The 19114-nt window shown below is 33.1% G+C and overlaps 1 protein-coding gene across 6 annotated transcripts in view; it reads right to left on the bottom strand.

Moving 5' to 3' along the window:
* NAXD (NAD(P)HX dehydratase) overlaps window positions 1-19114 on the bottom strand; it is an 89279-nt gene that overhangs the window by 36442 nt on the left and 33723 nt on the right. For all 6 annotated transcript variants that reach the window (XR_004232853.1, XM_031958711.1, XM_031958714.1 and 3 more), the window contains one exon: window positions 17147-17235. Coding sequence is in view for 5 of the 6 variants with exons in the window: in XM_031958711.1 (XP_031814571.1) it covers window positions 17147-17235 (89 nt within the window). In the remaining variant the exon portion in view is untranslated. The remainder of the gene's footprint in view (window positions 1-17146; window positions 17236-19114) is intronic.

Here is a 19114-nt window from a genome sequence, read left to right as displayed (position 1 = left end):
TAAAAATTTCAGAGTTCTTTTAAATGACCCCAAACTTTTCTCAAAAACAAAGGCCCATCTTTCTAATGCCTGTGTTCTTTTGGGATTGTATAGCTCCAAGAACTAGAACACCCTAATCCCTTGAAGAAAAGAAATTAAACATCTCCCAAAGGTATATGGTATATGGTATATGGTAAGCATTTGCATGGTACAATCCATTAATTTTGATTTATGAAGATTTATAAAGAGGATTTATAAAGATATTCATGAACATAAAAAGGTAAGTAAGTTGGTCATCCCATGAAAGCTGAATCAATGAATAAATAACTCATATGCTCCAGAGGTATCCTTGTGAACAAAAGAAATCAAAGAAGATGCCCAGAACATTAGTGGACCCCACTGTAGCAAATTTATGGCAGGACACAGATAGGAATTACACAAGATGGGCAGGCATGGGGAGGTTATAACTTAGAGCTCTGTATCACTATATCAAGGAGCTCGCAGATGAGATCTATTTCTTCAGTAATCTTTCTTGGTTTCTACATGAGTTATTTTTTCATAAAGCTTTTTATTTAAAAAAAAAAAAGCATAGTTTTCAGCATTCATCCTTGCAAAACTTTGTGTTAACAGAAGTATTTTAACCAATCAGTAGACATGAATTGTATTTTTTGTTTATTTTATTATGTCTTCTCACTGTGTCCCCTTATCCCCAGTGAAAAGTCTTTTTTATAAAGTTCTCCCAACGCTCATACTCATAGCAAAATAAATTCCCATTCTTAGGCACATCCAAAAATGTATGTATCCCATTTTGGATTGCAGTGATAGGATTCATCTTCAGTCCTCTGAACTCAGGGCTTATCATTGTGATATGAATATTACCTTAATTTTCTTACTGGGATGGTCTTAAAGAGGCGTTCTTCTATTATTATTTTTAGTAATTCAGAAAAGAACATCAAAACTCAAATCCAAACAAAACTTATAGACTGAAAAATATATCTTGACAACAGGAGACCTAAAGGAAATCTCATCTAAGCATGAGTGTCAGGCTAAATCTACATATAGTAAACCCTATTACAAAACCACTATATTTCAGCTTTAAAAGGGAACTTAGCAAGGGTCTTTAAACAACTGCCTGAAGGCCAAACTGTTGGTTATTTTGGCTTTTGAAGGGGAGCTAAGAATTGTTTTTATTTTCTTAAGTAAAATGAAACTTTAGAGTTGTAAATTTATTATTAATAAATAATAATAATAATTAGTCTATTAATTAATGAAGACCATCCTGATCCTGTCTATAACTCACATCCAACAAAAATGCCATCAACATTTATCTGACAAGTGAACACCCCATTTTTCCTTGAGAACCCACAATAATGGAATCCCATAACTTCCTGAGACATTCAATTCCATTTTTGGATAGTCTTAAGTAAAATATACAACAGATCATCAGAGTATAAAAGACAGAAAGTCCAGAAACTGGACTTATGATTTCAATGATATACAGATTGCCCACAAAAGCAAACTTCTACTACCAATGGAATTATACAGCATCTCTAAAACTTTTAGTCTAATGTCAACAAAAGAGTACATGAATTCTCCTTAGTCACACCCCAGAATGAGTTAGAAGCAAGAATATAATTCAGGTTTTCCTAGTTTAGAGGTCAGCTCTCTTTCCACTACAAAATGCTTTCTTTCTTAAAAGAATATAAGGAAGATCAAATATACACAATTCTGGCTCAAGTTATGTCTATAATGAGTAAGACCACTGACCATATTTATAATATGAGGAAGCAACAATTTAGTTTTTTGATGCACCTTCTTTCTTCTCCTTAAAAGAAAAACTTACCTAATCATCTTTAAGGGTTTTTATTCCCTATTTCATTTAACTGAGAAAAGTAGTTGTATTTATTTTTAAAAAGTCACAAAACAAATAAATACATAAGAAAAATCAAATAATGCCCACATGAAGAGAAAGAAATTATAATGTAAATGATTAGAGTGATATCTATACTTCTACAGACAGGGCTAATTGGTTAAGTAAGAGATCTTACAGTTAATTAGAGCCATTAGTAACTGGAATAAATGGAACTATCTTTGTAGTTCTACAATTATATTAGACTTCTACAAAGAAGCTTATGGTTTTCCCAAGCTAAGAAACAGTGCAGCTAATTGTTCTCCTCTTTCCCTCCCCACTCTCAATATATACACAATCACCTCAAAGGTGATCATTTACAATCCAAGCTGTCTACATGTTAATTATCATCTTTAATTATCCACAGCAATTTTAACTCTAAGTATGGCTTCTTCTTTCTGTTATCCAGCACAGACCTGCTGGTGTTTGCTTGGAAAATGCAAATCAGTTTTAATTTCAGACAATGTAAAACATAATTAAAAAGGAAGATTTAACATAAAATAATAATGCATGACACAAAGGGAAAAAAATCTGGGATCATTTCTGCTGTGTATTTATTCACTGATCTCTTCCTTCTTGGCATAGGGGTTATCAACTGCTTCTGTAGTATTATGGTAACTGTATTTCAATAATATTGGTTTCCTTTGTAACTTTATAAGTATTTCAATTTTATGCATTTAAAAATTATTCTGCATAAAGGTCCATAGGCTTTACAACACTGCAAAAAAGTTCATGACCCAGAAAAGATTAAGAAAGAACCCCAACTTTGTCAAAAGTAATGTATTTATGAGGTGATCCAAGGCTATTCCAATAGACTAATGATGGAAGGTGCCATCCACATCTCAAGAGAAAATTATGGAGACTGAATATGGATCAAAGCATAGATAACATTTTCAATTTGTTGTTGATTTGAGGTTTTTTTCTTTCTCATTTTGTTTCCTTTTGATCTGATTTTTCTTGCTCAGCATGACAAATATGGAAGTATCTTTAGAAAATTGCACATATTTAACCTATGTTGAATTGCTTGCTGTCTTGGAGATGAGGGAGAAAAATTTAGAACACAAGATTTTGTAAAGGTGAATGTTGAAAACTATTTTTGCATATATTAAAAAAAATAAAATACAATTAGAAAACAAAAGAAATGTATCTATGATCAATTAATTGATTAATTTCCTATTTAGTATAGCTGGAGAATATATGCTCAATTTAGATGAAAGCTGAATACTGCAGAATTGACACTTTCAAATTATAATGTTGGAGAAGACTTTTGAAAGTCCCTGGACAGAAAGGGGTCAAATCAGTCAATACTTAAAGAAATTAATTCAGACTATCCAGTGGAAGGTCAAATACTGAAGTCTAAATACTTTGATCATATAATGAGAAGATAGGACTCATTGGAAAAGAGTCTGATGCTGAGAAAGACTGAAGGCAAAAGGAGAAGATGTTAGGGGATGAGATGGATAGATAAGATCATGGAAACAACAAACATATGTCAAGAGGTAGTGGGAGAAAGACAGATCTAGCTACCTGTGATTCATAGGTCATGAAGAATTGGAAATGACAATGACAATTAACATGAGGCAATAAGGATTATCAATATTCCAACAAAATATAAAAATTTGAAAACAATGAGATATTTTATACTAAAACTATGATGAATAATGCCAAATTTTTCTTTGACCAATCAAAAGGCATTTCAAATTTTCAGTGACCTGGAGTCATTATTATGAACATCAATTAGTAATTGCTACAGTCCTACAAAAGTCTAATAGTTTTACTATATCATTTAATCCATAATACAGACAATCAGTTAGCACTGATCATACACTTTTTTGTGGCAAGCACCTCACTAAATGTTAGGGAAACATGCAGCTATGTACATAGACAAGAAAATAAATAGAATTTCTATTTAAGTAAAACCACTTGTGTGTGTATACACACATGCGCACACAATAGCTGCAGGGGGAAGCAGCTATAATTCAAATCAGTGTGAAGATTTCCTGACAAGGAAATTCCACCTATGCAGACCTTAATTCTTCTATAACTTATGGTAAATATGGTTGCTTGAGACATTGAAAAGTGGTTAGGTAACTTGGCAACGGTCACACAGAAGAATCAGGACATGTACTGACTGAGGTCTCTGACTCCAAGGCCTGCTCTCTATTAACTGGTTATATCATCTTGCATTCCCATATATGCTATATTACTGTTAATCAAAAGTAAAAGGCATAGTTCACATCCTCTGTTGATAGTATGCTGTGATAATTGACTTTTTAAAAAATATTTTTCTCCAACTGCACGTAAAACAAATTTTCAACATTTTTTTTTATCTTTAGCTCCAAATTTTCTCCCTTTCCTTCTCTTCTATCCTTTTTGAGATGGTAAGTAATCTGATATAGATTATACATGTGCAATCATGTAAAATATATTTCCATATTCATCATTTTGTGGAAGAAAACTCAAATATGACATTTGTCTTTCCCTAACTTGTGATCCATCTCTCTGTGGTAATGATTCTTATACTAGTTTTTATCGTATGCTCTCTCTTCTTAAAGAATAACTTAACCTAACTTTCTTTAAGTGTTTTTGTATCCTATTTCATTTAAAACTGTGGCAGCCAGGGAGTATAGTGAACAGAACATGCCAGAAAGAACCAAGTTCAAATTCAGTCTCAGAAACATACTAGCTATATGACCTTGAGTAAGTCATTTATTCCTATTTGCCTAAGTTTCTCATCTAGAAAATGAGCTGGAGAAGGAAATGGCAAACCATTCTAGCATCTTTGCCAAGAAAACCCAAATGAATTGACAAAGAATCAGACATGACTGAAATGAAGCAAAAAAAAAAAAAAAAAAAAAAATCATTTACCTGAGAAAAGTAATTGTTTCTATTAAGGTGGTCATAGAACAAATAAATTCATATATAACAACAAGATAATTAGGTTATATTTGGATATCTATATCAGTTTATATTTGCTTTATTTTCAGTTCCAAATTCTCTCCCTCCATCCATCCCGTCTCCTACCCACTGAGATGGCAAGAAATGTTGATACCCATTATACAAATGAAGTCATTCTGCATCTATTTATAGAATACTTGTTAACTTCATGTTTCTCATTCTTGAACAGTACAACCACAAAACAGCATGAAGCAGCCCCTTTCTGACTCCTCCCTTCTTGAGTAGGTAACAGCTACATCAGCTACTTACTCACTGAGGAAAAAACTTGATCTCCAACCCTTGGCACTGCTGGTCCCACAATATAGGGGAGTCCTAGGGAACTTGCTGCAAACTTTAAGGGCATGTCCTAAATGTCTTAAAGTAAGTCAGCCAGAAAAGTTTATATTTTAAATGTGTTTTAAAACTTCCATGACCATTTCTTCTACCTGTTGATCAGCAGCTGCTCTCTATAAACAAACTAATTAATAATCATTTCAGCATCCCAAAGTCATGGCCACAATGAACAAGGCATCAATGCCTGTAAGGTGATAACATCTCAAAATCTCATTTTTGCAGCCTGTGTCCTTCAGTCTGAGACTAATATGAAACACTCTTTTAGCAGATGACCTTTTCCACAATCTATGCTTTTGTCAATACCAGTTCTCAGAGGGTACAGTAGACAGTATGCCAATCACTTCCCTTACAATTCATCTAAATTGAACATATATTCTACATTCTCCAATCATACTCAACAGGAAATTAATCTAAAGTTGATTGTAAATAAATGCATTACTTTTTTGGTTTTCTAATAGTTTTTCATTTTTCCAAATATATACAAAGATAGTTTTCAACATTCAGTTTTGCAAAATCTTATGTTAGGTGTTTTAAGGTCTGAAGTATTATTCTTCAACTACAACTAAATCACCTATCTGCTGGTGCACCCAAAAGGCATGATTAGCTATAATCATTAGGTATCTAGTTTCCTACTGTTATGCCACAGTCTCTTTTGGACTGTTCTATGAGTTTCTCTTATCTCAGTTTCCTTAACTGTTCTGTCTCAATTCCTTAAACTGTAAAAACCCCTTCTGGTCCATTAAGATTGGGAACCGTTTACTTTAAGGTTATACATTGTTAGCAAGATAAACAAGAGAGCAGACCTCCTGACTCTTCCCTGTCCTCAAGAATTTATATCTTATTCCTGTCAGACATCCTGTTTCTGAGTTCTTAGGATTTATGGTCTCCCCCCATCCTGACAGAAGTTTTCCTGCGCTTCTTACCCTTTCTTTGTTTCTAAAAGGTATTTAAGAAGTTGGGTTTCTCCTATTCATTGCTGGAGGCTGTATGCTAGATGCTGGATTCCTTGAGATGACAGTCTTCTCCAGCCCTGGGACCAATATGGATTCCTTGGTCCCAGTATATCTTTATCTCTGTCTGACTGGATAATTTGAGACGAGAGTCCTGTCCAGTCAATTATACTCTCCAATTAATAAAATATTGAAAACTCTCTAATCTCTCTCCTGCCTCAGTTTCTCCAGCATTACACTACAGGCAAAGTTTAGTAATGGATTTGAAGAAATCCATGGTTATGTGTGGGTTTGTTTACACAAGCTAATAGTATAACAGTGAAAAACCCCTGAACCTGGGAAGGTAGCAAAGTGCCAGTATAACAGTGCAAACTTGGCCTGTGACCTTGTATAAGTAATTTCCCGTCAGTCTCCTCATCCATTAAGATGATCTATAAAAACCATCTATAAAAAATTTCCCACGGTTGTTGTGAGGATCCAACGCAATAATATTCATAAAGCACATAGCAAACAGTATGTAAATGTATATATTCATAAATATTAATGTACTAACATAAATAAAATAATGTAAACGTTAGCTTTATTATTATTGTTTTTAAAAAAAACCTGGGTTTGAATCTTAATTCTAATATTTATAGGATGTGTGATTTACTACTTTGAACTTCAGTTTCTTCATCTGCAGAATGGGAATATTAATACTTATGACAAAGTTGTGGGGAAAAAAAGACTTTTGTAAACCATAAAATGTTATGCAAATATGCTTCCAAGATTACTGCCAGCTCATAATATGGTAGATATTTCCAAATGATCAGTACAATATGTATTCCTGTATTGTATATCAGTTGTTAGGCCCATTCTTAGGCAGCTTATTCTGCATGATGTACTTTTGAAATTTCTACACTGGCTTCAGAGATACAGGATTGAAGCATCACAAATTCAGAGTTGGAATGAACCTTAGGGGCCAGTTGATCCAATCCCCCAGTTTTGGAGATGAGAAAACTGATGGGATCCAGAAAGGAAAAGTACCTTCTCAAGGTCACCTAGGAAGCAAACAGCAAACTACACAGCTGTATACTCTCTATACCAGTGGTACTCAAACTTTTGTTCTCAATATCTTTATCCTATTAAAAATGATTGAGGATCTGTCCAAAGAGTTTTTGTTTATCTGGTTTATAGTTATAGATATTGATCACATTAAAAATAAAAACTAATTATGAATTTGTAGACTCACTGAAAGGATTTCAGAGATTCCCAGGATGCTCTGGACTCCAAGACTTTGAGGATTCTCAAGTCCATGAGGACTGGGGGGAAAAAAACGGGATAACATTCTATATTCTACTCTCAAGATGCATGTTATCATATGTGCATGAAATGCTTGTTTAGTTTACTCACAAGTCCCAAGCTTATCTGCCCTTGCCAACATAGTCTCTAGACCACTGGAGGTTACCATCTTCACTACCAATAGGCTTTCCAAACCAATGGACCCCTGAATCCTAAGGACCAGCAGAGCTCCCATCTACCCTGCAGATGAACCCTTTTATACAGGTATTCTCTTCCCCATTAAAATTCTTTGGGAGAAGTATTTGTCTCACTTATCTATTTTGTATCATCAAGGGTTTAGCCTATTGCTAATACAGTATATGTGTGATAGAACATGTAACATAATATCTGAATACAAAAATTAGAAAATCTGTACAAATTGGTAGTATTTTAAAATTAAAGATGTAGGTGGCACATTGGATACAGTGCCTGGGACCTAGAGTGCAAAAGCCCTGAATTCAAATCCAGCTTCATATATTCACAAACTCAGGCAAGCCATTTAGGCTCTGATTACTTCAATTTGCTCATCTGTAAAATAATAATAATAGCACCTACCTTCTACTATTGTTGTAAAAGTCAAATGAAATAATTGTAAAATTACTATGTACAGTGTCTCTCCATATTAAGCATTATGGAAATGTTAGTTGTTGTTTTTTATTATTATATAACAGAATGAATGAAAAGCATTCATTAAGTTCTTACTACTTGGTAAGCCATAAAGAAGTAAATCTTTATTTGCTAAAAGCTCAATGGGTTTTTATAACTGAAATATTCTGCCTAAAATCTAAAAAATGAGTCATAGTCTAAGGAATTATGTCTCTTATATGTAGATATTTTAGATGAAAAGGACAGAAAAAGGACTTTTATGAGACTGATAAAATCAGCCTCAGGAAAAAATACAGTCCCCTCAGATAAAAATGCTTTCAGAGACAGACTGTTCTGAGAACCTGAAAGAAAAAATGTCCTTCAGATAATTGTACTAAGAAAAGCTACTTATTTATTTATCTTGCAAGGCAACTGGGATTAAGTGACTTGTTTAGGATTACACAAATAGTAAAGTGTCAAGTGCCTCAAGCAGGATTTGAACTCAGGTCCTTTTCACATGGGGCCAGTGCAAGAAAACCCATTTAAAGACAAAGTATGAACTGAGTTGAGAAGATGGCTATCAGGCATCCTCTTCCATCAGCCAATTTATATAATTTCAGAGTTTTTATGGTTATAATAGAGAAATTAAAAGTCAACTAACTATTTGGGTCATTCAGGATATTTAAGTAAGGACTATTGTGTCATATATAGGAAGAGTATTTACTGAGTTTTACATTATAGGAGATGGGTCATTTTTATGAAGAGGCACGAGAAGATAGGTCATTCTTTATGAGTTCAGGCAAATTCAGCCATTACAAAGTATGGGAGATTAGACTCAGACCAACATCATATACCACATTCCACATTAAAGTCAAAACGAATAGAGATCATCGCATTAAAAATCAGAAGTAAAGTAGATCATGTTCCTTTTTCAGCTATGAGTATGAAATGCATTCTTAGGCAAAAAAAGAATGTAAGTAAGATTTGTTCTTAGGCAAAAACAAGCAATTACATAAGATAAAAATAGATATTTTGATCACATGAACTAAAAAGCTTCTGGAAAAATATAATGCATCTATGATAAGGAAAAAAAAAAGCAGTACCTTCCCAATGGAGGGAGAAAGGAAAAAAAGGAAGGGGAGAATTTAGAACACAATTTTTTTTTTTAATGAATGTTAATGACTTTTATGGAAATGATTTGCATAATTTCACATGTGCCTTCTCAATGCAGATGAGGTGAAGGGGAGAAAGGAAGAGAATCTGGAACTCAAAATAAATGTAAAAAATTGTTTTACATGTAATTGGAAAATTTATATATATATATATATATATATATATATATATATATATATATATATATATACAAAACAAAAAATGTTAAATATTGTTGCTACATCTAACTGGAGAGAAATAAAATAGTGAATATTTAATAGAAAAAGGAAAAAAACAAATAGGAAAAAAATCTTTGTAGCTAATTTTGCTGATAAAGATTTAACAACTAAAATATACAAACTAAAATATAATTCAAATGAAATTGAAAGGTACTACACAAAGGTAATGCATCTCTGGTAAGAAGGGAAGTTGTCAATAGAGGAAAAAATATCTTTGAATCAAATATTTTTGATAACTTATGATATATCCAAGCAATCAAATAATAGAAATATATAAGACCAAGAGCCGTTCTCTAATAATCAAAGGTTACACACAATTCTCAAAAAGAACTAGAAATGCTATTAGCAATCATACAAAAATGGTCAAAATCATTAATAAAAGAAATTTAAATCATATCGAGAAAAATGGCAGATAATGAAGGATAAGGATAGTCATTGTTGGTGGAACTGTGAATTAATACAACTATGTTGGACAAAAAAATTAGAATTATGCAACTAAAATAACTAATTCATATCTTTAACCCAGATATTATTAGGTAGCCCATTGATGTCACTTTAAAAAAAAAAAAAAAAGGCCCCATATGTAGCAAAACATTTATAGCAGCACTTTTTGTGATAGCAATGAACTGGAAACAAAGTAGATAAATGTCCATTGATAAGAGAATGGATACTTAACTTGGGGCAATTAGACGGTACAGTAGATAAATCTTCTTGACTCCAGACCTGGCAATCTATCTTCATGATTTCAAATCCAGTCTCTGACACTAGCTGTGTGACCCTGAGCAATTCCTTTAACCCTATTTGCCTTAGTTTTCTGATCTGTAAAATGAGCTGGAGAAGGAAATGGCCAACCACTCCAGCATCTTGGCCAAGAAAATCCCAAATGGAGTCATGAGCAGTTGGATACAACTAAAATAACTTAGCAACCAAACAAATTATATATTACTGTGCTTTAAGAAGTGACAAATATGATGAATATAGGAAAGCACAGAAAGACTTTCATAAAATGATACAGAATGAAGCAGAGCCAAGAAAACAATCTTCATAATGACCATAACATAAATGAAATGAACATTAAAATAATTGAAAATGAATTTTGCAAAATTACAAAGAACAAGTATGGCTCCCTAAAGACACATGAAATGACAGCACCCATGCTCTTTTCCAAAGAGTGGGAGCTGACAGGTGTCAAACATTGCATTCTTTTCAGATTTTTGATGAATTGACTGGTTTTACTGAGTGCTTTTTCACTTCTTCCTTTTTCTTTTCTCTTTAAAAATATTCTGTGGATACTGAAGGAAATTTAGGTGATGTTAAAAACAAAAAATATCAAAACTATTTTTAAAAAATGAATAAAGATAATTTTTAAAAAGAAAGCATAAAAGGGTTAAACCAAAGCTTCTTGAACCATGAGTCACAATCTCATATGGGGTTTCACAATATGAAGGTTATAAAATATTTGGCAACAATAAAAGGTATCAAATATTTCACTAACATTTAATTCTTTATGCAAAAAATAAATAAGCACAGACAATCTAGTTAGTATATAAATTTGCTTTCATCTTTAATAAATGGTAAAATTATATATAAATATATATATATATATACACACACCCCAATGAATTATTTTCAGATAAATTTCTTTATGATTTATTATAAGTAATTACTTGATTTGTATACCTATTTTATACATACACAGAGTTTGCAAAAAAAATTTTCTTGGATAAAAAGGAGTTGCAAGTGTAACAAAAAAAAAAAAAAAAAAAAAAAGCCCTGGGTTAGGTAATGAACATATGAAGAAGGAAAGAAGCAAGAGAAGATACTCATAAGAAGAATCAGGGTCAAAAAGAATACTCAACTGACAATGGGACTCTGCAACTGTTCTGCCAGGAGTGTATAATTGGAAACAAGGCATTGTTTTGCTGTAATGAATGTACAGCTTTGGCTGTAAAGGCCAAGTCAGAAGAAAGAAATGACTAAAGCCAATTAGGATTTCTACCTAATGTTGGTTATACTTTGTTTTGGAAGAGGACCATGACATCAGGGAAGTGACGCCATGCCATGGAAGTGAATTGGATTTAAGTGAAGGAAGGCTGGGCAAGGTCACCCACCTGACTTTCGCCTTCAAAGCCATCTGGGTCCAATGGGCAGACACTAATCAGGACATCTTGAACACAGGGGAAGATCTTGGACTTTTTAAGTTAAGGTCTTTTTCAGATCTCAGTTTGTCTAACATGCCCATTTAGTGATTATGACTTACTAAGAAATGAGGCAGAGAATGGCCTCTTTTATCTAATCAAAAAAAACAAAAATTAAAAAAAATATATATGCATACATATATGTATATATTAATCTGTGAGGGAAAGACCCTCAAGGTTTCTGGCCAAAACAGAAACAAATGCTATTTACATTCACTCTGAAACTAATGGACCTGGATTAGGACCTTCTGTTGGCCAGTCAATGAGAGCCAATGATTTGGATTTAAGGTATGGTCCTTAAGAAAGGAATCTAATTGGTAAAAGGTTTCAGGGATCAAAATTTACATTCTATACAGGGGTCATCAAACTATGGCCCCTGGGCCAGATGCAGCAGCTGAGGATGATTATCCCCCTCACCTAGGGCTATGAAGTTTCTTTATTTAAAGGCTCACAAAACAAAGTTTTTGTTTTTTTACTATAGTCCAGCCCTCCAACAGTCTGAAGGACAGTGAACTGGCCCCCTATTTAAAAAGTTTGAGGATCCCTGTAAGAAGATTACTGAAAGCTCTCCAGGTTTCTTGTAATATCTGTAAACTGAGAAATGGGAAATCTCTCAGGAGTGCCTATGTTGCCCTCTATAGCTTAAAAAGAGGAAGAAGAAAGAGCTTTACACAGTCTGGAAGAAAACAAATCTGGATCAAGATCTCACACAACATCCCACAATAAGCTCCAAATAGATATATAATCAAGATATAAAAAGTCATATTATATACAAAAATAGAGGAGAAAGGGAAAAAACCTTTAATAGCTATGAACAGAAGAGTTTATGATTAAGGAATAGAAATCGCAGAAAATAAAATGGTCAATTTTTATTAATAAAACTGAAAAGTTTCATGATTTTTCCCCTTTTTTGATTTTTCTTTCACAATATAACTAATATGGAAATATGTTTAGGATGATTGTATATGTATGACCTATATCACGTGGCTTGCTGCTCAGGGAGATGGGGAAGAGAAAGAGGGAGAAAAAAAATTGGAACCTCAAATCTTACAGAAGTGATGCTGAAAACCATCTTTATACATGTAACAGGAAAAAGGAAATACTATTAAGCAAAATAAATAAAATTGAAAATTGAAAAGTTTTTGCACCAAAAAAATTGATGCTTTTAAAATGAGAAATAAAACAGTTAAATGGGTAAAGACCTTGGCAGAAATTTTATTTTGATAAAGATCACATAAGGAACTGATTCAAATATATAAGACTGACGACCACTCCTCATAGAAAAATGAACAAAGGATATGAACAGACAGTCTTTGTTGTGTCCTGTTTTCTAGAGCCCCAAGTTGGGGTGATTAAAATATTGAGTCCTGCTTTCTAGAGCCCCGAAGATAGGGTGATTAAAATATACCTTCCTAATGAAGAAGTGATGAGGCAGGATTCCAGAGGATGGTGAGAAAATGGAGTCTGTTTATTTCAAGGGCTTTCCCCTTTTTATAATGTAACAAAACACTGAGCATGTGGGAACCACATAAGCAACTTGCTATGTAGTTTGCCACCTGGTATCACTCTTCCACATGGTATCACTCTGCTTCAGTTTCAACACAGGTTGTCACTGCCCCCTGACTTCTCAGGAAGGCCAAGAGCCCTTAGGGGAGATGGGGAGTCAAACCAGACATTGTCAGCAGGTTCTCTCTGGCTGCAGGATTTTATACCTTACCCAGAGTTTCCCCACTGACTGTGATTCTACAAGTCCTCAAAGAAAACTATCTATATAAGCAATTTTAAACAACTTTGATGCTTCAAGTTTAACTTATAAGACTGGCAAAGATGATTTAAAAAGAAGAAAGTAACAATTGTTGGAGAGGTTGCCGAAAGACAGATGGTAAACCTGTGAATTGGTCTAGCCATTATGGAAAGCAATCTGGAAATATGCTTGTATTCCAGAGATCAAAGAAGAGAAAAAAGACTCACATGGGCAAAAATATTTATAGCAGTTTTTTTGTTGTTGTTGTGGTAGCAAAGAACTATAAACTAAAATGAATACTTCTTGGAGAACAGCTGAACAAATTATGGTATGTGGAACAATGGATTATTATTACACCATAAGAAATAACAAAAGGGTTATCTGAGAAACCTGGGAATACTTTTATGAACTGATACAAGAGTAAAGAGAATAGAACCAGGAGAACAATTTATAAATTGGAAAGGATTAAAATCTTTGAGTAATGATAACCGACCATATTTCCAGAGGACAGAAGATGAAGCATGCTAGCCATTTTCTGACTTGGGTGAAAATTCTAAGTTGCAGGATAAAACATACACTTTTAATTGAGAAAATATGTGGACTTTTTTTTTTTTTTTTTGCTTGTCTATGCTTATTTGTTTCAAAAGACTGTGGGGTTTTTCCTATTTTTATTTGATGTAAGGAATTTGAGATCAAGGAGAAATAGTACTGAACAAAAGAAAATCACTTAAACATCCTTAAAAATCCACAAGAGGGAAGAAAAGGAAGTTCAGGGGGAAACACAAATAAGAAGAACTATTTTGAAAGTAACATGTTTAATATATTTTAGAAAATCAAGCAATAGGTAACAGAGATTTGGAATTTCCCACATAATCCTCTTTATCAAATGGAAATATTTTCTTAAAGAGGTGCCTATTAAATTAAGAATAAAAATAACAAATTTTCTTTTGAGATAAGTGTTATAGCTGCATACTGACATTTTCCCAAAAGAATAAAACATTTTCTCAGCATCTGGATAGATGTTTAAAAAAAAATCCTCATTGGTCTGAAAGGAGCAGAGAAATAGCTTTGCCCAGGAAAGAAGACTCAAGACTTGAAGAGGGGCAGCTAGCAAACAAGGCATTTTGACTAGCAGGTGATTCATGGAGTCAAACTAAAATGTTCTAAAAGATCAAGGAAATTAAGGCCCATTATCTAGTCATAAGTTGTCCTGGGAAACACAACTCATTCTTTCCAGTGATGTGAGAGTATGACCCATGTTTATGGATGGACTATTATATGTTGATTATTCTTGCTCTGGCCTTCTACAGAGTGAATGTTGAAATTAGTCTTGCTTTTGTCTTCTCATTTAGTAACTGTTTTATGTTTGGTAATTACTGATGTTATTGTGACTGGTTTTATATTAATGGGAAACTCATAGATGAGACTCAAAAAGTAATACGTAATGAGCGTATAGTCCCTATTTCATTGCTGTTGCTGAGTTGTTGCAGTCATGTCCAACACTTCCTAAACCCATTTGGAGTCTTTTTTGACAAAGATATTGGAATGGCTTGCTATTTCCTGCTTCAGCTCATTTACAGACGAAGTATAATATAGTAAGGTTCAAGGATTTGCCCATGTTCACATAACTAGTAAGATTCTGAGGCCAAAGGTGAATTCAAGTCTTCCTGATTCTGGGCCTTATCTATAACTTAGATCTACCCATCATATATTGTGTTTACATTAAGCAAATCTCTAATTTTTTAACTATAGAAGGATAGATTTCCTTTCACCACAAATTTTTCCTTAAGTAAATACTCTTTTTTCAAAGGTATTACTTAACACACTGTTTTAACTCTGTGACCAAATACAACCCACATAACTTAGTTTTCCTATCTGAAATCTCACTTACCTTGTACTGAAATATCTTTTAACCTGTAGAGTTGGTTACTCTCATTATGCATATTTAACAAATATTATTTCATCACAAGTTGTTTACCACATCTATAGACAAAGTGATAAGGGTATGAGTAAGAGAAAGCAAGTTAATTTTGTCCAAAGGAAAAAATTACAAGTAGAAGAATTAACTGATAAAGAAAAGTTAGAGCAGCCTATTTGGCTAGTCTGGTTCCCAAGTTTTGTAAACCACAGGTTAGATGCCAAAAGTGATATTCATCTTTATACTGCTTGCTATATTTCCAGTCTGAACAAAAAAGGACCAATGAACCAAATGCCATTTTGAGTGATAATGAGCTAGTTTTGACATGAATAGTTTCTAGGATTCCACTGTCTGCATTCTAAATACAGAGTCAATTGCAAATTTTCATGATTACAAAACACATTCATCTGTTTTAGATTTAAAACAAAACTAAGAATAGTCTTATAATTTGCTCTTTGTTAGTATGCTGCTTTGTTTTTCTATGAATGTTCTTAAGTTCAAATCAATTCAAAATTAATCATTTATACTTTGTCCCAAACATTATGCTAGGTCTTGGGGATTCAAAGATAAAAAAAAATTACAGTCCTAACCATCAGAAAGCTTACAATCTACTGAGATGGGAAATATATCTATCACGCCAGGAGGGAGGGTAAATTCATGGGTTGTGGCTATAAGTGTTCTACCCCACCATCCTAAAACCAACATCTGCTTGTATATAGTAAAACATTAAGTTATTCCAAAACTCTTCAATAATGAGCATTTCAAGGGTTGACTAATCTTGAAGGTTTTTAATTCCATGAGATAAACAAATAAGATTTTCATCTTTCATTTTCTTTCTTTTTTCCTCTACTTTCTAAGATACATGAGAGGCAAAAAAGCAAAGTGGATAGAGAGCTGGCCTTGGTGCTAGGCTAGGTGAGTTTGAGTAAGTCACTTAATATTGAGAGTGACTTTGACAACTCTCTAACACTATAAGTGTCAGAGAAGGTACCTCAACAGGTAGAGGAAAATGCTCATGCCAATGAAATCACAGAGAGATAGCCTGGATTGATCTCTAAGAGATACGAGAAAAGTTGCTAGAAACAAGCAATGGAAAGGTATTCGTAAACTTACCTGACTTTCCCCTTTATGGTCTGGTTAGAGTAACAATTTGGATTCTCAGGATTACAAAGAACCCTCCTGACACTGCTAAATCACCCAAAACGTAAATGTGAGCTATATGGAAGCCATGGTAGCTGAATAGTATTTAGGTTAGAAAGTTGTTCAACAAGTTGAATATTGCCTTCTACTTAGAGAATTTCTACATCCTCTAGAAACTGTTATGAATATATCAAATTATTTGATTTTTATCAAATATGATAACATGTGTACAAACTTAGAGCATTATCTAAATGCTAGCTCTGGTATTTTGTTTCCTCTAAATCTTTTAAGTTTTTTTAAGGACAAAAATAACATCTTATTTTCTTTCTGGTTATCTAGTTTGTTGTTGTTCTGACATGTCCAACTATTCATGACCCTATTTGGGGTTTTCTTCACAAATATAATAGTTTTCCATTTCCTTTTGGACTCATTTCACAGATCAGAAAACTGAGGCAATTAACTTCCTTAAGGTCACACAACTAGTAAGGGTCACTCAGAAATCAGATTTGAACTCAGGAAGATAAGTTCCAGATTTCAGGCCCTGTACTCTATCTGTGGCACATCTAACTGCTCTTAGCTGCTTATTTTCTAATATCTTCCCATGGAAATTGGTAAAATGATTTATGCCCAGCAATCATGTAGTAATTGCTTATTAATGGAAAAAATTTCCTAAAACTTAAAGGGAGAATTTCTTTAAGTAAATCCAAAAAGATATACTTACAGCACAGGATGAACAATCAACTCTGGACTATATGACTTAATCACTGGAGCTGCATCTTTGGTACAGAATACATGGGAGAGATCTGCACCCTGGAAAATAATTAAAAAAAAAAAAGCTTTACTGTAATCCAGCTCACCTATTGGATAACTAAAAAAGTTATCATAAATATTTCTTTTTTTTTTTTTTTTTTAATTTAATAGCCTTTTATTTACAGGATATATACATGGGTAACTTTACAGCATTAACAATTGCCAAACCTCTTGTTCCAATTTTTCACCTCTTACCCCCCCACCCCCTCCCCTAAATGGCAGGATGACCAGTAGATGTTAAATATATTAAAATATAACTTAGATACATAATAAGTATACATATCATAAATATTTCACTTAAGAACAAGACAATTAATATTAAATGAGTCACTATATGGAATAATAGAGAAAAAAACCTCTTATCCAAAACCAGTTCTAGCTTTTGACATTTTTATTTGTATAGAGATATACATAATTAACACATATAGTCATAGGGTAGAGAATATATAAATTAAGCATGATCAAAGTGCAAAGAATCTAAGGGGAAAAATGTATGTAGAGTGGGTGTCACTACCTAAGAGGCTATAAATTAAAAACCAAATTAAACCTACATGCAATATACAAAGGGAGCTAACAGTTCTAATATGTTTTTTCTTTTTTTAATAATAACTTTATAATTTTCAACATTTATCCTTGTTAAAACCTTATGTTCCAAATTCCCCCCCCCCCCCCCCCCCCCCAGCGTGGTGCGGCTCGCAGTCCCCGGGATCACAGCCAATTAGAATTAATAAGATATAAGATGCAATTCTTCTAAACATATTTCCACATTTATCATACTGTACAAGAAAAATTGGAACTAAAGGTTAAAAAAGTGATATATATATATATATATATCACTATAAACAAAAAAGGTGAAAATACTATGCTGTAATCCACATTCACTCCCCATAATCCTCTTTCTGAATGCGGATGGCTCTCTCCATCACAAGACTATTGGAATTGCCCTAAATCACCTCTTTGTCTAACATGTTTTTTACTTTTTAAATTAGCCTATTTGCTGAAATTTATAGCCATGATCTATACTGATGTTTGCACTGTGTTTTTCTTGCTGTAGAAGTGATATTCTCAGTTACTCAATACATGAATAAATGTCAGGTTTTTGGTTTTGTTTTGCTACAAACAACAAAAACTAGAAACAGAAGAAGTTTGTAATAAGCAAAATATCCTTATTGTAGCACTCACTCATGAAATTCAAGATTAACCTTGCAAATATTGCTCAGTTAAAGCAATATCCAGTCTCAAACAAATGGATTTTTGTCAAACAGTTCTCAAAAGAACTTAAAATTCTACAGACTTAGAAATATTAATATGAAATGTTGCTCAAAATCACTGGTATAAGAAATGAAAAACAAGCTGAGGGTTTTACCTCATACCCAACAAAATGGCAAAGATGGAAAATAAAATGGAAATAGTTAATAATGGAGGTATTGCAGAGAGATATATTAAAAGACATTGTTGGTGGAGTTATAAATAGTTGAACCAGTTCCAAAAAGCAAATTGGAATTATACTTTTTAAAAATTGATAAAAATGTCCACATCCTTTGACTCAAAGACTGAAAAAAACAAGTCAAGGAAAGGAGGAAAGATCCCATATGCACTAAAATGTTCAGAGTAGCTCTTTTTTGTGGTAGTCAATAATTAGAAATAAAAGTAGATACCCATGGATTGGAGAATGGCTAACCCATGTGATATATGAGTGGAATGAAATACTCCTGCAAAATAATGCTGTATATAGAAAAATATAGAAAAACTAGAAACTGATAAAGTGAACTAACCAAAACAAGGAAAACTATACATAATGCTAAAGGCAGCTATGTGATAGATTGGAATCAGAAAGAATTAGATTCAAATCCTGCCCCAAATAATTACTAGCTTTATG

The sequence above is a fragment of the Sarcophilus harrisii genome, chromosome 3 (genome assembly GCF_902635505.1).
Source record: "Sarcophilus harrisii chromosome 3, mSarHar1.11, whole genome shotgun sequence".
Lineage (NCBI taxonomy): Eukaryota > Metazoa > Chordata > Mammalia > Dasyuromorphia > Dasyuridae > Sarcophilus > Sarcophilus harrisii.
The sequence above is the reverse complement of the archived record's forward strand: the minus strand, read 5'-3'. Positions and strand labels throughout refer to the sequence as shown.